The 24,021-nt window shown below is 33.3% G+C and overlaps 1 protein-coding gene across 1 annotated transcript in view; it reads right to left on the bottom strand.

Annotated features, from left to right (window-relative positions):
• The window catches only part of Dpr1 (defective proboscis extension response 1), a 307,741-nt gene that overhangs the window by 231,226 nt on the left and 52,494 nt on the right, over positions 1-24,021 (bottom strand). The window contains exon 2 of the mRNA XM_072904137.1: positions 7,885-8,051. Coding sequence (XP_072760238.1) covers positions 7,885-8,051 — 167 coding nt within the window. The remainder of the gene's footprint in view (positions 1-7,884; positions 8,052-24,021) is intronic.

Raw genomic sequence — 24,021 nt, 5'->3', positions numbered from 1 at the left:
GTACACCAAAGTTTAGTGAGATTCTCTTTGCGGAGGATATGTTATTACTCATTTTCTTTCGCTACTTTCAAGTTTCCATCATAGATTATTTTGGTCAGAAAATTCTGGATTAAAATTCTGTAGAAAAGTTTGTTTGAAATAAATTGAAGAACAAGATTAATTTTCATCGCAAAATAATTTAAAAGTTTGATATTAAATAATTGTATATTTATGCTTTAGTATAAATTTCCACACATATATTGAGATACACGAGTAGGAGAAATTCATTATTTTACTAAATAATGCACAGAATATTTTAGGTAGAGAAATTAATGAGTTTTCAAAATAAAATTTTGCTGTTATGTAAAATTTATTTCATTACTATATGAAATATATGTATATTTCAGCCCTCTCTTTTTTTCGTACATAAAATTATAACTTTCTTATATTTTATATTTGTGTTAATAACATATTCTAGTTAACATTATTCTTAAATAATTAATATTGAAAAGTTTTTGCAAATTTTACAAAATACTTTGATTTTTTAGTTGGTCAGACAAGCGCACGGACAAATCAATAAAAGCAGTATGACAAATCCTTGTAACTTATATCTCTTCGTTCGTCATACTTAAATTCTTCATATAACTCTTTGTCATTATTTCGTTGCACTTATTTTTAATATCTTTTTATGTGTGGAGTTAGGGCATGCACGTTCACAATGCTTATTGTAGTTGAAAGACGAGACAATTTGTAACATCCAATTCTCCTCGAGTAACAAGATTTATATGTATCACTAGAGAAGAGATTCCCAAGGATGTCTTGCAGGAATAAAGAAGTATGACAGAGAATGTCAGAACGAAATGGATAAATATGATTCGATTTTATTCTGCTTGTGAAATATGTGGCCCACTTCTTTTAGAACATATTTTACACATGTGCATAATTGATAAAGCAGTCGTAGATGCTAGGATTATTTTCATTTTGAATGATTGTAGTTATTCATTTACATTATTTTTAATGTTTATATTATCATAATGATTCTGTTTTTCCAAAGCAATCGATCATTTAGTAACGGGTACACGTAGCATGTCATTAATAAATGATTATTTGAATAAATGATAACGCAATATAATGAAATTATTGTCGCGTGATAATTATGCTGAAAAAAGTGAATGTGTAAAATAAGAATATTTAAATCTCTCATACTCGAACCAATAGCAATTAAAGTATTACTCAATTTTAGTACAATCTTTACGCATATATAACTTTGTGGCGGACTGCGAAATCTACGTAATCGCCCAAAGTTATTTTGCAATTTTATCGAACTGCCGTGCTTCGGCAATCGTTACGCCATAAACGGGGTGGAAATAAATAAATAAAAAGAGCGCAAACGAAAGAGAGAGAAAGAGAGAGAGAGAGAGAGAAAGAAAGAGAGAGGAACAGAGAGTACAGCACCACTAGTAGAGAAAAAGAAACGAATTCGGAGTACGGGCGGCAGCAAACGAAATATTTGGTATCGGAAAAGCAATTGTTCGGATTAAACGCAGCGGTTTTCGCGTGGATCCTTTTTTCATACATGTATCGGGATTTAATTTATTCTCTTTAACCATAACCGGCGCGCGCGATCGAATTGCGATTATCACTGCACGATTCGGGAATTTCGAATATTCAATTAATTTCGTCGATCTGCCCCAGGGATCGATTTCAAATTGCAAGCTATTAGTAGTGTCTATGCCTTAAGGAGGATACACCATCCTACGTGTTTACTAGATACGAAGCAGCTTCGTGCAAAATTATCATTATCCAGTTCAGCGCACGCCGCGAATCTAGTTTGTATAAATTTTCGTAATAGTCAATAACTCATTAATGTCATGGCATATTGCAGAAAGATCTTATTTATAAGAAATTAAAATATTGATAATTTTCTTATTACACCAATATACATATATACATACTTTTTAGGAGTATCAATTTATTGAAATATTTAAACGCATTTTTATAAAAAAAATATATATCGAAGTATTGAATATTCTATTTTTAAGTAATCTATTAACCTTAACGTTTTAAGTTATAATGGCTTATGTAAAATAATAAATAAAATAAACTATGAAAATAGTAGAATTGTGAATATTTTATTTTTAATTTTATTTATTTTCTCTCTCTCTCTCTCTCTCTCTCTCTCTCTCTCTCTCTCTTTTTTTTTTTACGTTGCAGTGTGCATGAAAGTATACATTTGCTTCTTGTACACTTGTGTGACAATACAAATAACAAGTTGTATTATGCTCGTTACACTTTACAAAATTAGTTTGTTCAGTAATAGTCCCCAGCAGGGAGGTTAAATGGATTTGCTGAGTATAGCGGCGTTAAATAGAAACACAATAAGGTTATTACAAATTCAACTTTGTTAAACATATGTGACAGTATATTCTAAATAAGACTAATCGCACGATATTCGTGCCGTTAATACGATAATATTCTTATCTCTTATTGTAACTTAAGTTACAATAACTTTTAGAAATCGAATTTTGTGATAAATGTTTATTTCCAAATAATATGAATTTTAAGAGACAACAATAAACACATTTCTACGTAAAAGTATTTATTATTCTCTTTATTTTTTCAACATATTTTATTAGACAAGATTTTTAAAATGAATTATTCGATTTCATTAAGTTAATTAAAATTGTTTAGCTTCTCGTTTCTTTAATAATGTTGCAATGCAGATACTTTTTATATAAAATTAAAAATTTATTATTGTCTTCATTTTAAAATTGATAATGTAAAAAAATGTGAAAAATCACTCAATTAGAGAATAAAGAAAATAATAAAGTTTTAAAAACTCGTTGCTAATTTAATAATATTTAAGCTATATTTAATATTCATCTTGATACATTAATTTCCATCATAATTTCCATCTTGATACATTTTAATATACTACTATTAATAATGAGTTTTAATATACTAATTTAAATAATACATTGATATAATAAAAATGAACAACACATTGATACAACATATATTGAGATCACTAAGAAATCAATAAAATAACCAGTCATCGAGCGATCGAAAATAAATGAAAATTTCGAGTTGTCACCTTTAATGGATCAAAAAGAGATCAAATTGTCGCAAGAAAATAAGGCTCGCTCCTGCGTTCGTTTTCGAAAACCCAACGCGGATCCACAATGCGACATCCCACAGCTACGGTTCTCTGCTCAAACAAAGCCGTAACGGCGCTGATCATTCACATCGAAAATCCAGTCCTCCCTCCTTGTTCGCAAGGTCGCGCGTAAATCTTGGGTCGGGATTCGGGTTAGAGAGAACCTCGGGATGAACGACACTTCCTCCCCGGCGCGATATTTATTCAAACCGGGAAAAGAGCCATGGGCTTCGCCGAAACGATCGAATTACCGAGCTGTTTTCTTTCCGTCACTTTGAATATATACAGCGACGTCTCGCCTATATATTACTTTGTCATTTTGAAACGGGGATTCATCCGACAGATTCATCTAAATTCATTCTTCCGAGTAAATCGATCCGGATGAAAGGATCGTTTACACCAGATTATATAATATAAGTACCGAAGACTCTCAGATACTCTTGACGAGAGATAGAAGTTAAGGGGTGAAGGTTCTGAATAAAAATAGTTCTCGAATGTCATTTGTATTATATGAGTTCAAATATCATTATTAAAAGATATTTTAACGGTGGATTATAGATGGGAAAGGATAAGATTGAAAATTATCTTTGTCGAAAAATTATCAATTTTAAAATTAACAATTTTTACTATATACAATTTTTTTAAAGAAAGAGAGAGAGAGAAAGAGAGAGAGAGAGAGAGAGAGAGAGAGAGAGAGAGAGAGAGAGAAGTTTAAGATCGCAGACTAACTAAATTCAATTATAAATAGCTATTTACTTATGTATTTATTTAATTTTTTTTTAACTTGAATAATGTATAATACAAATACATTATATAACAGAGAGCAAGTTGATGACTTTTCCCTTTGGAATATTATTTCAGGTCAACAAGCGCGTAATGTAACGCATAGAATTAGCAATGCAAATGTTGCGTTTCCATTTTACGGATGAGCACCCTGTATAAGCCGCATATGGCGGTACCAAGTTGCACGTGCGAACGTAGTTAATGTTCCGATTTCGAGTTGCTGAAGCTTTGATACAATGTGTCAACGTAAATACCACTCATAAACTTTCGAGATACGAGAACGTCACTAAACGTAGAACGATTACAACTTCGATCGTCGCCAGAAGTGCATTGGAGTATTTACTCCTTTCTATATTATCTCGTCGTCAATACTGCGAAATTAACAATTATCACGAAACTAATTCATGAATAAAAATTAAACATAATTTAGATAGAGAAAAATGAATAATTTTTTCAAATTGTAAATTTTTGTGTATGTAAGTTGACTGACAATAAGAAGACAGAGAAAAGCAGAAAAAATATTTCTTCTTCTCTGCATTTCTACGCAACAATAGTAGTTAAAATTTTATTTTCTTAATTATAAAAAATCTCTCTAAAAAAAAATCTCCCTTTTATGATATCATAACTGTATTTCCTTTAAAAAATTTTTTACTCCTATTGATTGTCGTGCAATTACGAATCTTTTTTACAAGATAATTATTAGTAAATTTAATAAATATTTTAAATACAAGTCTCAAGTATACATTAACAACATCATAAATAATACATTGATGTCAAAAGAGAAAACTGATCGAGTTTAACAAATATTATAAATATGTTTAAAGTATACATTAACAGTGGCATAAACAATATGTTGATGTCGAGACAGTTTACAAAAGTCCAGAATATGTTGTAAACAGCTTTGCTAAGTCGGGAAAGGAACGACGCGCAAATGTCTGATTTAGCTCCGTTAACTCCAAGCATTTGCCCCGCAATAACTTCATATATACTGGCAACTTTCTGCAAGTCAAACCGCCGACTTTCTCAAGTTAACGTGTGAACCGCGAAACACGGCGCTATATGTATATATAGTTACTTATGCCAACATTTGTACACCGCAGACTTTCTGAATTTCAATAGCGTTATATAAGATACAAATTAATAAAATTAGAAAAGTTTTGCAGTATTTGAATATTTAAGTGAGTAACTACATATATTTCTTTGTTATTACTTTGTTATTCAATATTGTCTACGAAAGAATCTTGCAAACTATATTCGTTAAATTTATCCGATTACCGAAAAATATATCATTACATGGCTCATTAATTTTGAGTTTTGCAACACCTGTGTTATATATATATATATTTTTTTTTACGAAATATTATAAATAATATGTAATATTATATGTAATATTATTATGTGCATATATTATTAGAGAAGAGACTATGTATGTAATTATTATTCACAAAAATTTTTGATAGTTGATATTCTATTATAACGCATAAAAATTACTAAAAGTTTCTCATTTTATTTTCAACCATCAATTCTTACACTATACAAATGATCTTTTTTATACTCTGCAACTATCGTAAGTTCCCGGGTAGTCTATCACCAATCTCAATCTTAAGCCAATCATTCGGCAGCGTGTCAAGACGTGATAAGGCGTCCAGTCACAAGAAACGACCTGCGATTTTCACGTGTAATTTATTACGATTCGACCTGTCGGTTCTCGCCGCCTCAGCTCTACCGGGTACCGGCACTGCGGGAACAATATCAGCACGTTTTTCCTCAGTGATCGAATTCTGCTGCCTTTCCTTCTTTTGATGTAAACTCGATTCAGTATAGCCGAAATAGAGAAAAGGCGCGAATTTTTGTAATTAATTTGGCGTACAAACAACTTTTGTTATATCCGACGTGCAATTGCTTTCTTCTAATAATAATACTCGTAAGAGCGCACGACGCCATATATTTGGTCGTAAAAATGAGAAGCGAGTTATTGTCCGATGCTTGACATTCGTAGAGCGGTATTCTTGCTCGAAAATGCAGCAGTTACAATTTCGATGCGACGTAGCGTAATAATGGCACTTCCATATATCTCTCATGCCCGTGCTTCGCTTAGAAAAGAGTGTTTCTTTGGCTGAGGCATTATTACAGTTCGCGAAAGCTTGTATATTAACACATTTTTATATCGCGAGCAGCTACGTAAATGTAGAGAAACGTACATCGCAAAAAATTTATTCTAAAAACTTTCGGTGCAACTCTATGCGTGATTCTCTCATCGCAATTCCGTCGCGGTTAGCCTGTAATTATCGGAATGAAAACACGGTCGTGACGTTTGCAAGTTATCGGTGATGCGTGATCGAACATCCCCCGTCTCGGGTCTTCCTCCCGGAAATAGCCGCAACTCACGTTATTGACCCGTTTGTGAATAATTGGGTCGTTAACGAGTAATCAGTCCAACTGCCTCTTCCCACGTATTAAGATATTTCAACAATTCAACTGCAAGAAAGGGAGTACTTTCGTGTAAAAACGGAGATACGTAATAATTACGAACGCCGTTTAAATTTTTATAATCTAGATTACAATTTTAGTTGAGTATTTTTCAGAATGCTTTTGACATTTTAAATTCACGGTATTTAATGCAATAAATGTAATATTCTCTGAAACTTTCAGGAACCTTACGTACGATATTGGTATTTATCGAATTACGCAATATCGAGTCCTGTTATGCAGGTAATGTCGATACATTTCCTCGACGTATATTCCATGAACTAGGCTGGAACTTTGCGAAATATGAAATCTTCGCATGCTGCGGAAACTCTAGTACGATAACCGGAAGATTGCGCGGCTTGATTAAATATTAAGCTTTAACAGAACATGCACAAGAGAAAATTACATTGAAATTCTTTCAATTGATAGACATTACATAATTTATTATCAATTTTCCTTTTTCGAACAATTTTACAGTCTATCTATTTTTATTAAAACCTTATAAAGATAGGTTTTTTTATTTTTATGCAAGAATAATTGATCTACAATACTTGGCTAATAGCCAAGGTAAAAGAACAAAGATAACGCTTGGTGTGAAAAGCCTGGCGAATTCAATTACTAGTCAATCACGATTCTTAGTCAAAAATCTGGAAAGATAATAGCCAGCATAGTTTCATTCGCCTTTGAACAGGTTTAACCCTTCAAACAGGCGTCATGCATATTCTATCAACGACCTAACCAGAAACCACAGGCCAACCTTGTGGTAATGTTAACCCAGCAACTCTGATCTATATAGCTTGACAGAGAGGTATGCCTGGGATTGAGAATTTTGAAAAACGATGAAGCAACCATAACCGCAACAGCAACCTCTGCTCTACCTTTGACGCGACGAGAATATTGCAAAGTTTTTTATTACCTATCTATGTTCCATTTAAGAATCACGATTAAAAAGGTTGTGAACTCTTCCTCGAGAGTTTAAATAAGTTTTTGAAATTTTTTATCTTGCAACTCGATAAATTCCTGTGCCATAAAACGGACTTCATAAACGTGTCGTCGTCGAATTTAATTAACGCATAAAGTAGAAATACTATTTTATGAGTTGATGAAATCTTCTCACTAAAACAATTTATTTAGTTATTTGTTTATCGAAAATTGCTCTGATTCAAGAATAACATTTAGTGCTTTTTGTATGGGAGAAATTTATAATATAAATTTATTCGTAGTAATTTCACTGACAATGAGTTGTGTGTGTGTGTGTGTGTGTGTGTGTATGCAAATCGGGCACACACTATACATGTCTCGATTAATTATCCATCTCGAAATTCTGTTGCAGTAAAGAAATCTGATATTATGCGAATGTTTTTACCTATTTATTTAAAACGTACTGATGCTGGAGCAAAGCCTTTATTGTAATAATGTCGCGGATTTTATATCATAATTAGCGAGTTGTCTCGCCGGGAAGAGCTGCAAAACGTAGGAATTATGCTGTCACTCACCTCCTTGTCGCCTAGCTGATGAACTCTGCAGTGAAGAAAAGCGGTCTGACCGACCGCAGTAGTGACATTCCGTGGCACGTTCGTCTCGAAAGCCGGTACGCCGGTGACATTGCGACTCCCTTGTACAAGACTTCCGCTCAAGACTCTCTGATCGCGAGTGAACGTACCTGCGTGACATACAACATAGAAACGTCAACGGCGGAAATTAGCATGTCCACAACTAAGTCGCGAAACTCATTAAGCACTTGCATAAAGCTTTAAGCGTTTTACCGACTCTGCGGTCGCGATGAAATGGAAATAATCACGTAATTTGCTCTTCCTCGTATATTCATATTTATAAGATTTCAGCTCGTTTCGGTTAGAGGTTTCAAAGAGAACTAACAGAGATTATTTCTGTTTTCAGACGGGAAATTATTCACGGCAAGCAGAATGCAGTTTGGTGAGTGTTATAATAACTTATAAAATTAATAGTTAAATGTTCTTTCCGCATATTTAGTATTAAATGTTATTGTTGTTTACAATTTGTTGTCGTTTAATATCTTTTGTTTACGTTGCATATAATATTTTATCTCTGTAGACTGTATATGTCACTAGACTAAATAACTGTAATTTTTAAGTTATCTAGTCTAATGTCACATACAGTCTACAGAGATAAAACGTTATATAAATGTGCTTTGAAAATATGGTGGTAGTAGTAGTTTTCCTTTTACGTTACTGCACATAAATTTTACGATCTTTAACATTTGAAATGTGCACTGCTTTTATATATAAACTTATACTAATATTAAATCTATAAGCCACATTGCAACATGGGAAAATAATGCACTCTTTTCATATATATTTTCTTTCATATACATTTTATATAATAATATATTACATATATTTAGCAAAACGTAATTGTAAACTAATTTTATAAACATCGAAAGTAAAGTGTAAACATATATAGGAATTGCATTGCGTTAATTCGAAAACTTTTTTTAATTTATGTAAAAAAATTTAATTTATTCTCAGTGTTTTTTCCAAAGTCTAAATTTATCGTTAGTATTCATTTTATTATTAAATTCAGGATAGATAAGCATCGATAACACATTGATGAATCGGATATGCATTAATTATAATTGCGAATAATAATTGTTGACATTATGGAGATAAACAGTGGATTTTCAACGTACATCGCTGGCATTTGCTTAAGTATTGATTGTTAGTGACGGAATCAGATAGGCTTGCAAGTTTGTACGTGGCATGAAGGTAAGACACAGATCGCAGATTAATCTGCAGCTTGCGGATAGAGGAGGGTTGGGCTGGACGAGCTTGCATGACCTGGCCCTTTATCCGTTGACGATGTTTTGTGCATGGATCAGTTTAGACTAGAATATGTTTTGCGCACGAAACGTTAGGTACAGCGTGTTTGCGCACGCTGATGACGGTCATTTCACCGATATTAGCATTAGATTGTTCGCTAATTACCTACAATATTCAGCAGCTATAATAACGATATTGAAAGTTTTCACAAAGACATTTGTTTGAGGATTTATTTTTATTTTTACTTTATATGTAATATTTGTTATACTATAGTTATATAATGGGAAACATGTCTCAATATATTATAGTATATTTATTAAATCTTAAAAAAGAATTTTTTTCTTGATACAAAAAAAATTTTTAATATCGCATAATGAAAATTAAATTTATATATTTTTATATTTTATTTAGGTGATGATAGGATATGAAAGTAAATATGTACGTATAGCTTTTTACATAAACTAGTTTGCTACGCTTTTAATAAGGCTAGATATTTATATTTAATATTTAATAAACAAATAAAGCTACAGCATTACTATTGCTTACGTTGACATAAATATGAAAATACATAAGTTTTAAAATATCTCTGAGGATATTAAATAGTATTTTATATCTTTTTACGTACTTTTGATTATAAATTGGTACACGTAGGAACCGAGAAATATATTCACACAGAAATTTCGTTTCTTTTTACGGGACTACTGAACTTCAGCAGTTAACCACGGCGACCGAACATTTGAATAAGATTTGAATTTTGCACGCAAAGTTCATCCCTGTGTGAAACAAGTCGTGAGTTAATTCTCTTGCTGAGAATTAACATAAATTCTCTTGCCGAGAATTTTTATATTATCCTTATTTTAATTGTATGAGACTAGGATAAAGTTTTATGAATTATATAGTCATAAAATATCAATTGCAGTGTGTGCGCATCGATAAATCACAATATAAACCAATTTTCTGTATTTTATAAACGTTACAGGGCTTTATGTAATATAAAATATACTTGAAAACATTTTTCACATCATATATTATATTTAAAATGCAATTATCAATTTTGATTAATTTTTAATATTCAATTAAAATATATTACATTTAGTACAAAAGTACATTCGCATACGTTTATATGTTATAGAAAAAGAAAGAGAACATCAATTGTGATGCACTATTTTTTTACAACAAATGAATCAATTTGCTGGTCTGGTTCCGATTCATTTAATAACAGATAAAACATCAGTATATACAATCGATATGAGCAACGAATCCGACGCTCGTGAAGACGTGCGAGTATCAACGTGATTTCTCTTTAGATCTGTACCAGCTTGAAAATTCATATCAAGTCAACGAATTGTATTTCATTGAAAATCAATTGACTGTCGTTTACGTTTTCACCATACAATGATAAAGCATTGTATCTCACGATTCGCGTATCGGAGTCCGTATCGAACTTCCGACATAGTCGGATGCAAAAGGTCACGATCAGGAAACAGTTCCGGATGCGGATTGACGGGAAATGAAAACTTTTTCATAACGGAAACAGAATGCTCGCATATCGCGTTGAATTACTATTGGAAGCCGCCGAATAGTATTACACATGAAAAAAAAAAGACAACGTGATATTATTCAAGTGACGGAACATTCTCTGATAATAGCCAATATTTAAAATATCAATAATGTGTTATCGATCGCATGAGAGTTAATCTTTTCAAATGTACTACATTTAATGTGTTTTCGATGTCGTTTTGAATTATAAAATTTCGCTGGTTTCAGTGAGCTCTTTTTTATTAGAATAATCTATTAAAAAGAGATGTTGAATTTTGTTGACGCAAATACATATGTGATTAAAGATCACTTGTGAATCATAAAATAACTTGGGTTAGTTTTTTAGAAATTTTTTGACAGTTCGTGTTATATGCCGTTTGTTGTATATTTTGATTAAGGCGGCACAAACATCCGCGTCGTTAAAAGTTAAAGCGCCAGCGTTTCGTGAAATAATTTGTCATTGTCGTGATGAATGCGTCCATATTCCGCGACCGAGTTTTACAAGGGTGCCACGGTGATTCGCACTGATCAATAACGGGGGAATAATAAATAACGGACAGACTTGTCGATAAAGCAACGGGACCAAAAATCGCCGTCACACCAATACTGCGATGTGTAGTAGACGCGGCACCTCGCCCACAAAGTTATGACCCCGTGGCCCGTGAAACGGATACACGGCACTGCCGTAGGAGTGGGTGCATCTGGCGTGTCGTGCGGTTACAACGTTGTAACTCCCGCTCGTTGTGCGAGGACATCGTGCCAGAACAAAGAAGCAGGGTTTTTGTCTCGTTTCGTATAATGCCGTTCGAAAAGGATTAGATGGAGGAGAAGCTGGCACACATGTAGCGGTCTTATACTTTGACGATATGTGTGTAGAAGCAGCTGCCATCGGTGCAGTAAATATCGATACAAGATGACGCATGTAAAAAAGTAAAAATCGTTGCAATTGTACTTTTACTATCTTCTCTATGTAATTAGATAAATGCTTAAATATAAAAACATGATAAAGAATTTTTATTTTACTTCTATTTAACTAAAACTCAACTTTGATAGTTGATGATTTTCATGGAATCATCTCGGTGAAGTCGAATGATGTGTAATGTGTATTATCATACATATGAGGCTCAATTATCATGTTACCGTAAGCATGTATTTTAGAATACCATCTATTGGAAGCGGCTTCTATTTACAGGTATGGAATACAACACTGGCCACTGGTTACTGATAAACTATATATGTATATTGTGATATTTAAGATATTATTTATATCATATTATATACTATATAGTTTGCGTGATAAACGATGCGTCTAAATTACAACCAATTCTCCACTGAATGTGACCAACCGTATATTCAGTTTTCCTATTTTTTTTTTTTTTTTTTTTTTTTTTTTTTATGGAGTCGGGTCGAATACAACGTGCTACGAATAGAGAAAATATGTAGCTTTTGTTCCCGGAAAGAGTAATTTGGACCGGTGTAAGGGTTACATTTCACTGGGTGCGGCTGTGTTGTTCGACCGGACTTTTGTCGCAAAAATTGACTCGCACCAGCGAGCTATACACTCCGGGGATTACGCTTCGAAAGCGCCGAAGCGAGGCGTTCGATGTACGTGACGTATGGCAGGTTGAAAGGATCGCGGCTACAGTTACCGGGACTGCTGAAATCTCGGCGAATTGATGATTTGATGGATGTCCGATCACGGATGCGCTTCAGACAATAGTTACTGTAATTTGATAATTACTATTGTATATACCTTGTTATATCTTGCCATACCTTGTTATACTTTGTTATATTGTTGTATCTTTTAGGCTTTAGGCAAAACGAATTTTTCAAAAAATTTCGAACGATTACACTGATATAATAATACATAACAATTTAGATAATATTTTAGTTAAATTTTATTTTTTTTTTTTTTTTTTTACAAAGAGAGTTTCTAATTATCTTCCTTTAATGTTAAATGTATTGAATACATTGTTATACAGTGTATTTGAAACATATATTTTACATATATTTATTATAGTTTTATTATAGTTGACAATCTTAATTATGAAGATATTTATCGGATTTAATCAAAATAAATTTCTTATAAGTGAGTGTTCCGTCAAATTATTATATATGACAAGAACTTCATTTTACTTGAAGTTTGTTAAAAGGATATTAATATTCTGAAAGCTGAGAAAATTCGATTTATATGTAATTTAAAAGCAAAAGGAAAGATATGTTACAGATTTTAATACATTATTCCTCCATGTCACAAAAGGATACTAATTATTCTCTCTAACATTATGTAACGATCGTGGTTACATAATTGCAAGTTCAACTTTTCTGAAACTTTCTTTTAATTCTGCAATTAATTAATTCGAGTTAACGGTTAGTGCTTCGTATGGTTACGGAAAGTTTTAATCCGGAATTGACCCGACTCGGAAAATGTCGGCGGAATGTATTTTTGCTGAAATCATAAATTCTCAGCGCACATTTGAGATCAGCCATCTTTCCTTTTCGCTCTACCTTTCCTCCTCATAAAGCACGGCAGGTTCGAAGCTGCCAATTTGATCTTAACCACGATGACGTTGGTCGAAACGATCCAACGTATGTATGTTCGGCATGGACGAACTCGGGTTTCGTTGGATTACGCGGCCGCAGCAGGAAATTCGAAGGTTGCCGGGAAATTTGTGAGACACGTGGGAAGACGCATAAATCAGGCTCCGCTGATTTCGGGGCTGGGGGCTGGGCTACTAGGGATTTCTCCGGGTGATCGAGCGTGGTTCAATCTCGGTAGTCGAGAACGACCTAATGCTTTAAATGCAGCAGCGTTTTCACGTTAGAAAGATTTAAAAATCCACACACATTATATTTTCTATTTTACCTCTCTCTCTCTCTCTCTCTCTCTCTCTCTCTCTCTCTTTCTATCTTTTTCATTGTGCCGTGATTTTAACGAAAGATCTCAGTTTGTAGCATGTATATAATTTTCGCCACCGAGTTATTTTTCCGTTGTAATCTCACCTAACTCTCAGCTCATACTTTCTCGTACTACGTTATTTTACGCTTTCTGCATTTAATATACATAACTTATGCCCCTATTCTGTATTTTTCTTTAAGTTGCATTTATATTTAAGATATAGTAATAATAAAACACGTGTTTTATTATATTTGACATTAGCGATTAACTATAATTTTCTTCATTAGCATGTATTATTAATTATTATATCAGTGTGATATCAATGATTTCACGAATAATTACGCTATAAAATTACGCGGCGAAATTTCTGGAGTAAATGGGCATATAAATATCGTGAGTTTAAAGAATATATTTCACCGTATATATATATCACAAATAAAACGAGAATCGCTTATAATTGCATCGAGGGGAATAATTGCGCAAGAGTTAATCGGATTTTCATTACGCCCCGCGAAATTCGAGATTCGTCGGCGGACCAGTACGAGCGAAAAGAGGGACGGACAAATCAAGCTGGGATTTTCATCGGCAGTATCACAAATACGAAAGTGTTTATTAGAGCTTTGGGGGATGTTGTCACGTCGATATTTGTAAATCTGATTGAAGTACCTGGTAAAATAGCAAATGGTCCTTGCGCGGAAAGTGCAGTTACGTGTACAAACTCGGCTTCGAATGTGATCGATACGAAAGCAGCATGTATTGCAACATATATTGGGACATGTATATACGTTTATTATTCAGTTCTTTCTTCTCCTTCTATATTGTGTGCGTTCCTTTATTTCAACAAAATCAAACCTTTTAAACATTATTAATATTAAAACATTTTTTTCTTGAAATTATGTCTATAAAATTAATTTTTATTTTTTTTAAATTACATTTTAACACAAGTTGGATGGTATATCAGAATAAAAAATTAAATATTAAACGTATTAGAAAAACTCGAAATAAATTTATAATGATATTTAAATTGGCACTTTCATATTTTAGCATAATAAAAACTGAAATTTAATATTAAGAATTAAATAGGTTCTACTCGAGTTTATTAAAAAAAAAAGAATTATTATTTAATGATACACAATTGTAATTTTTGAATCAGTCAAATTCACTTTGGTCTCGAATTCACGTTTGCGATTAAGCTTGGAAATACGAAAAAGACATGGAGCGACATGGAGCGAAGCAACAGCCGCAAATTCGAATATATCGAATCTCGCGAGATACCGCGGGAATAATTCGTCGTAAAATATCTAACAACCGCGACGTGGTGAGGTCAGCTTTAAGCGGAGTTAGCCCGATTTTGACCACGTTGACCTAAATTGTGAGATTTGTCTCTGACAGCTTGGTAACGAGACTAAAGGTTGCGCCGCAATTTCGCAGCTGAATTTAGCGACGACACGCGCAGGAAATCCTCGGAATCCACAGCCGCTTTGCGCATTCGCGGAGGGGATATACGTTTATATATATATATATATATATATATGCAAAGGGAGAATCTATACAAACGTTATCACCGAGACTGACACGTAATCGCGCTGTGGAAAACTAAACAGCTCATTTGCAACGTGCGATTAGCTTGGTCGTCTGCGACGGTTGGGATGATTATGTGAACACGTGGGCATCTCCCACGTTTTACACCGATTTCCTTCACGCGAACTGCTGCTATCTCGTCGGTTCATCATCAGAACGTCATATTGGCTGACATTACTATCGATAATTTTTGAAATCGTCAATATTATAATATATTTGTAACTGATTATTTCGATAATATCTGAAAGAAATTCTGTGATCATTCAAAGAAATTTTTATTCTAGTGTTTTTTTCAAATTTTATATCTTATTATTATTAATTATAATGTTATTATTATTTATAATTTCTCAGTTTTTGATACATTTGGATAAAAAGCGGATTTTGGATAAAAGTTTTTTCAACATTTGGAATTATAGAAAAATTAAACTTAAAAGACAAGTAGACTATCACACAAGCAAAATATTGTTCAATTAATTTCATTATGACACAATTTTAATTTGAATAACTTGTCAAAATATTTAGAACTAAAAATTTTTAATGTATAATAACATTGTGATGCATACAAAATATAAAATAAATTTTTCCATAGACGAAGAGATTTCCAAATATATCACAAGATTTGTTTTCAAAGTTCAATGTAACCCGTCTACACGTATATCTGGAACGAAGTTGTACGAGGTGAAATCGAAACGATCGATCGCACCATATAGTATAATTTCATTAAATTTGATCTTCGTCGCGTTTCATTTCTGGAGCAATGGCTTCGATCGTCCAGCGCGTAATTAATTCATGATCCCTTCGGTCGCAATTTTAACATGGATGGAATTTTTAAAAATGTGATAGGAAAGAGAACCTATATATGTATATCACGTCAAAGTGTTCGGCATGCTCGGTCAGAATCGAAATGTCGTATTCAACCAGCGAAATAAAGTCAGGGCAGAAAGCTGTCGGAAATGATGGATGATGATGGCATATAATTCCGGGTTGTTTTCCCTGCGATGAAACTAGAAAAAAAGAAAAGGAAAAATTTGCCTGTCAAAATTAAATGGAGCGTTTAAAGACAGAAAGCGTTCTCGCATCTAAGTGTCAGTAATATGTCGCGATATACCACAAGGTTGTTAGGCATCGTTATTTTCTGTCTGTTAAGTTGATATTTTATATTAAAAATATCGTTAACTTTTACTATGATATTAAATATTGATGTTATATTATTTCTAATATTATCCATCGAAAAAAAACATCGACAAATCTATTAAAACTGAACATTTTCGTAATAAAAAATAATAATAGAATATGAAAAACAAGCGCACAAATTTAATTATATTTTACATATAATATATATTATCTATAATTTTTTATCACTAACGCACAGTATTATATGTAAAATATAATCAATATTTGTGCGCTTGTTTTTCATATTCTGTTATTAATTTATTACGGATGCTCAGTTTTAATAGATTGTCGATGTTTTGTCGATCGGTAAACGTCATAAATCTCTGAAACTCTTCTGTAAGGTATTGATAGCTTTTTTAATAATCCTGCTAATATTCATGAACGGTTCTCTAATATGAAAATAAAAATCGTCGCGATATAATAACTTTACTCGTTTCTCGATAGTCGGACCGACCAGCCGGTCGGTTATATGTTCCATACATATTGATACACGCTTTCAGCAGAAGATTACGCGGAAGATAATAAATCCTATTTTCCCACGTCACGTGCAGCAACCCGTCGCTTGTTTTTCCATTGTATAATGGAATATGTACGCGGGTAAGTCCCTGGTTTTGACATGAACCGTTCCGAGCGCGCGGGCTCGGAGGTTGCGCGCACAGATGGAGCGTGTGTAAAGACTCCGGTGACACATGATTCTCCCCTATTACGCGATGGAAAACGGAAAAGAGGACCGGCGGTATCGATACACGTGGCTGGAAATTGGAGGAAAGAGGTAACGACGACGACGGCGCGACGTGATTGTTTCCGAGCAGGAAATAGAACCTCTGGGAACGAGGCCGGTGATTTGATGTTAACACGTATGAACGTGCCGTTGTCTGTTTCCAATAAATGGGCTTGAATGCGTCGAGATGCATTGAGCATCGATTTTCTATAATGTCGCTTGCGGCTAATAACGGAAAACTTTATTACGTTAGAAATCATATGTCAGTATCTTATACAATGCAGAAAAACAACGTAAACCATACATCGCTGTCATTCAATCAATCCGACACATTTTTTTGTTACAATATTCGTGGACAATATTGCAATTTACAATTTGTGTGATTTGAATTGTTTAATTATTTATGATACGTAAATTTTGTAGCTAACGACTTTGGTAATGTAGCTTGTACTCTCAATACAATAAAATCACAACGTGTAATCGATATAGATTTGACAGCATCATTTTCTCAGTTCAACTGTAGCGGCTTACAGTCGTAATTAAAGAAATTACCGCGTCTGCGATTCTTTATTACGTTACCTATAAATAAAGATTACCGGTAATCTCGCTGGCTAACTGTCCTACCCTTTTTATCCAGTACTACAAACTGCTCCCTGTGTAACAACAGTAGCGAGGAAAAGCGCCATAGCCGTGAACCAAATTAATTTTGGACGCTTGGGCGTACGCGGCGAAAAACGGAGGAAATCTGTCCGCATGCTGGCAGATAAATCATCACCATATTGTATCATGGGAAACAGTATTCTTGATACAACTTCCGAGTCGTGGGGTTCCATTTATGTTTGCTTTTTCTATCTCAGAATATATTTCATAATTCCCATAATTGATGAAAAAAGGAAATCATTATTTTGAGCTTGAAAGAGTGCCATTCGAATACGGAAATAATAAAAGAGAAATATAGAGAAAGATATATTTGAGACACATATAGGATATCTCTCTCTCTCTCTCTTTCTCTCTTTGTTTTTATTCTAATTTAAACACTCTGAGGTATCGAAATTTTGTTAATTCTGTTAATTGTGCAAATTCAAATTATTTGCTCTGCCGTTAACTTATAACATATATTCTTGAAAATAAAATCTTAATAAATATGCGTGATATATACATCGTAAAAGATTCAGCGAGTTACATATTAAAAATTCAAGATGCGCAGATGCTAGTAACGTGTCTATAAAATAAGTACACGGAGACACACGGAACAGCAACGACAACGCAAATCTGTAAAACGTTACATTCTTCGTAACAAAGCGCGCTCGTTTCTTTCTACGACCTTTCTCTCGGGGAAATCCGAAGCGGAACCCGAAACGACGCGTCCACCGTTACGGACGACACCGCGAGCCTTCGTCGTTTCTTTACCTCGCCTCGTCTCGCCTCGTTTCGCATCGCATCGCTGGAAGAGCGAAACGATCTTGACGGTCCCGGGCCTGACAAATCGCGGGGCCAGCACCTCGTCGAGTCGCTGAGCTTTGTCCGCGTCGTCGGACGAACGAACGCCTCCGGGGAGAAAACGTTGCCGCGGATATATCGGCGGGATTAATCGGATACCTATACGCGGCACTTGTCACCTGACCGCTCCGGAAAGACGCTCGAGAGCCATTCGCTGAGCTATCCATCTCCGGTGACTTCGGAAGCCGAGCTACGACACCTTTCGGAGAAGCGCTTTGCGTTCTCATGCGCGAGAAGAGGAAAATTCTCTCTCTCTCTCTCTCTCTCTCTCGCATCTGTTCAATTCTGTGGGATTGGTAGAGAGAGGGTAGATCGAAAAGCAAACACGGGGCTCACAGGCTCGCCATCGATCTGCCAATCCAGCGACCTGGATCTTCGGTCCTTCTCTCCTTAGCTTAACTTCTCTCTTGAAACTCAAGAGAAGCTCTCTAGAAATCGACTTCGTAATCGGAGTACTTAGCCTGATTTTTTATTCATTGTTATCCTTCGCGTCTTCCCTGTTCTTAGGGAAAATTTTCGTGTACGCCGTACAGATGTTACTTGACACAGAATTTTACAAAAGTTACGCATTCTTATAATTTTTTCCTCTTTTCGATCAAATTTTTTTTTTCAGAAAAATTGATCAACTTTATCTTATTCAAAGTAGTTTGGGAAATATTGATACTAATTTGTTTGAAGAAAATTGGACAGTGATATAATTCAGACACTTTACGTGTATCTTCTTACTATTAAAAGCAACAGATAAAAGAATTGGATGTTCTTTTAAAGAACAGTCTGACGTACGAGTCATATAAGAGGAGCAGGAACGGGTTCATAAATCCGGAAAGTCATCTCCAACTCGTAATGAGCGCGCGAAAAACATCTTTTGTTCCGTCAAAGATGCGTACAACGATATAACGGCCGTAAAACGGCGCCATTGTGATACCCGAACTGCACGATGTTAATAATAAAACTTTAGTAATCTTCATTGAAGGAAAGTTTCGGAGTTACCCTTCGAAAGATGAGTTAACCCATTCATCTTTATGCGAATCGCGAAGACTTACAGGGCCTTTTTGAAGAGTTGTAAAAGAAGTAGCATAGTAATGGGAAGAAAAAAATTGTTAAGGACACCGAATATTAGGATACCGTCGAAATAAAGGATAATACCGCCTTTCTGGAAAGCTTATTCTTCTCGTTTGTCTCTACGGAACATTGACGATGATTTAGACGACTCGGTCGGGGAAACTTCCTCTCGTTGCGACGTGCGCGGCAAGTTTTTTAATTACTCGCGCGAGAACGGGCTTTGTATTCCACGTTTCGAGATCTTAACGTGCCGACAAAACTTTTGTCCACTACCACTTCACCTATACATCATCCGAACGATCGTGAGCGGAGAAATAAAAGCGGAGAAATATACAATCGATATTATTACAGAGAATTTATATTATTTATATAATTGCAATTTGATTTGAAATTTAACAAAATATTGTGCTTAAATAATTATACAACAAACACTATGTTTTTTAATTATTTGTCTCTCTTATTTCACTTGTATGTTATCACTTATTCCAAATTTGTTTTTTATTTATAAATACTATCAAATAAAAATTATTTCTTTTTTTTTTTAAGAGAGACAAATTTGTTTACAAATTTACATTAAAAAAATTCTAATCTTTTATATATATTATTACTACATTCATACATATATATTATTAAGTCTGATAGTTGATTGTTTCTACAAAAATATGTGCCTTTGTGCACAGCAGCTTTTGTAGAAAGCACTCATCACTCAGGTACTGCGGAGCACCAGAGTCGACTGACCCCGAAAAGCAGGAAGATGCATCCCGGGTGACACAAAATCGGGATGCACCCCGTGATCCGGATGAGAACGGTACTTTGTTGCAGGCCGGCTTGCAAAGCGCTTCTTACCTAGTTCCGTTTCACTAAACGAATCGAGTGACCCATTAAGAACAAGAGCTCAGGATGCGAACGCAGCCTTTTAACGAAATGAGCATCTCGCTCCGTTCACCTCTTTTTCTTGCAATTTTGCGCGGTCACAGAGCACAGAATTCTCGCGATAACGCATTGCACGGTGATCGGAACGAGCGTAAGAACGATGCCGTTCTGGAAAATCTAATAGAGATTCTTACGAGAGCAAAGAGAAACCTCAAATACTTCTGAGATTATGGTTGCATTTGAACATAAAAGTGGACGACCATCCGGCATTAAAACTGGTTGCAAACGTTGCAGCTTCCTACTTTTATATAAAAGAGTATATAAAAGAGAAAAATGGACAATTTCTTTATACTAGTAGTTTATGTTTTATTGCATGTTTTATGAAAACAAATATACATCATAAAAATTTTGTTGAGAAATATCATATTTTAAAGCTATAAATTAATGTGGCTTATTCCTACTCATTTATATGTGTAAAATATAATACAATATATATATATATATATATATATATATATATATATATATATATATAAAGCATAAATACAAAGACATTAACGTCAACAAATTTGAAAAATTGCGGGAAAAACGAACAACAGTTTTCATGCATAAAATAACGCATGCATTAATTAATTTAAATGATTAATAATGATAGATGTTATTTCTCAGTCAAATTAAAAACTTGTTTGCTGGAATATTATGTGCTGCACTCGTTTAATTTGAATAATTAAGAATCCGTTGCAAGCATGATTATATAATAAGCAAAATTTAAAAAAAAATTTCACTTTTTTGTTTTATATATCGGTTAACGATAATCGAAATAATGTGCAAGCAAATAAATAGAACTATTGAAATATAGGTTCGCGCAACGCTCTGTTAACTTAATGTTTCACAATAAGGAAAGAAATCATTTGTATAATATATATTATTTATTGTGAAATAATTATAAATTTTACTTCTATATCTATTTCCTGCAAATGAAAAAGGTTTTAACAATCATAAAGATCTTTCCCGAAACAACTATCTATAAGATTAATAGACGTCAATTAACAATATATATTGATAATGAACGAAAAAGTCGAAGTACAGAAATAATCGTACACGACATAATTATGCAGGTGCTAATTATACTTTTTTGCTGAATTTTTAATAGCGACTAATTTTGCTTAAAAATTTTATTTGATCGATAATACGAATTCGATGTTTTAAATAATAATTCAATCATAATGCCGCTAAAATACGACTTGTAATTTTCATTTTGGCCATAATATTGTTTTCTCTTTCTCTCTTTAAATCTATCTTCTATGGAAAAAAATTATGCATGAGCTTCGATCTCCGCGTTTCGACATTTTCTGTGTTCGGAGGGACGTTTAAAAGCCAATGGAAAATTTGCGATGAAACGCGAGCGAGTGCAGTGACAATATAATGTCATGCGGCACTTCCGCATGCAAGTGGATACATCGTGCACTTGTTACAGCCTCAGGCGGATCGAGAACTCGATTCTTTCTCGGACCTTTTAACCTTTAGCTGTGAAATACGTGTCTTTGACCGATCGCTTTTAGAATCTCATTCAATAAAACTAAAAGACTAATTGTCAGCGGTAAAATACTGAAAAAAGTAAATTTAAATAAACAGAATAACAAATAAAAAATTAACATATGTTAAGTGTATGTAGGTATATATGTGCATGTATATATATATATGCTTGCAGTAAATTTAATATTTTAGAATTAAGTATCTAGAATATATTTTTTTCTATTTATACAAGAATTGCTGTCATAAAAATAATTGACGAAAAAAATTTTATATATTTATTTTGTCTAGAGAATAATATAATTATTGCACACACATATGTGTTAAATTATATCAACAGAAATTTTATTTTATTTTATTTTATTTTTTGACACATGGTTTTTTAAATCAGGTTTTTTTCTATGTCGTGCAAAGATGAGAGATATAGTACGTGAGATCTATGTGCGTATGTGTATACTGAATTCTTTTTATATTAGATAAGAGCAAAAGACCAATGGAAAAAAGAATTCCTTCGTACAGGATTTCGATTCTCTAACTGTAAGTAATGTCGCAAGGAAGTTCGACCACTATCTTGGGACTGGATACGTATATCTGTAATACGATGCGCGAACGCTGAAAAATGCACGGATGATACGACATACTAGAATACTGAAAAATGCAGATGTTTTCTTCGATCTCTGTGTGAATATGTGTGTATGCATGCGTGTATGTGTTGCGTGAACGTTCACGCGCGTTGTACATAGCACGTTGAAGCTCTTCATTTTGTAATGTAAAACTTTTCGGTTACTGACTACCGAATAAAATTTATATTTATATGAAATCTACTTCCAATTAAATAAGTAATAAACGCGATATTTGCTCGCGATTTTGTTAATTAGAAATAATTAAAAATTAATTCAACATTCACTGTTTTCTGATATATGAAATAAATAATTAACAAGTTCAACAATTCGTGTTTAAAATCACATTTTATTCGATAAATTATATGAACAAAATATCCATTATTTGCTTATAAAAAGATACAACTGTTTTCAGAAAGTATGCTATAGTTTTAATGAAACACGAAATTGATCTAGACACAATGCATATTTGTGGAGTTATTAAATTTAGATCGTCATTCCTAGGTAGTACCAGGTAGTCCAGAATATATTAACATAGTTTAATGTTTAATAAAACAAAAATAAATTAAAAGAGAAAGAGAGGGAACGCGAAAGAGGAAAATATTAATCAAATGCAATTTCATGAAACAGTTAAGCAAAACATTGTTATATTACAATTATACATGTTATATCTTTCTCCATGATAGAGCTTTCTTCATTCTATATGATCCATTTTTTTCTGGTTTTAGAAGAGAAATAATTTTTTATTTTTTAAATTTAGCAAGGGAGAAACGTTACATAATACAATAAAATTTGCTTATATTAATTTAAGTAAGAAATATAACAATTGTAATAAACATAAAAGATGTTATATAATTCTAATGCACTATATAGTATCTAATCGATAACGTCAAAGATGAATCAATAAGAACGAGAGTTCAGTGAAAATATGTAAAGGAAGGAGAAAAATGAGTACAGAGAAGCAAGATATCTGTTCGATTCAACAGTCTCAATTGAAGGTTATTGCTTATTCAGTCAACTGTGCTAAAGCAGGCAGCTGTTTGACTCATCGTGAAAAAGTTTTTCTCTACAGACATATGTATACATTGTTGCTAATAGAAGATATTTTTTTGCAGTTTAATTTTTTATTAATTATGAGCAGATATAAAGCTTAATATATTGTTATAATACTTCTTAAAATTGATTGTTTCTAGAACAATTAGTATTCTGTTTTTGTTCCCTTTTTGAATTCATACTTGTTATAAACCAATATAACTATTCGTAGAAATAATTGTGCAGTATATCAAATTAAATAAAGAGATTTCAAAATCCTGTAATTTTGCATGTTTCGTAAT

This window comes from Anoplolepis gracilipes, chromosome 13 (genome assembly GCF_047496725.1).
Source record: "Anoplolepis gracilipes chromosome 13, ASM4749672v1, whole genome shotgun sequence".
Lineage (NCBI taxonomy): Eukaryota > Metazoa > Arthropoda > Insecta > Hymenoptera > Formicidae > Anoplolepis > Anoplolepis gracilipes.
The sequence above is the reverse complement of the archived record's forward strand: the minus strand, read 5'-3'. Positions and strand labels throughout refer to the sequence as shown.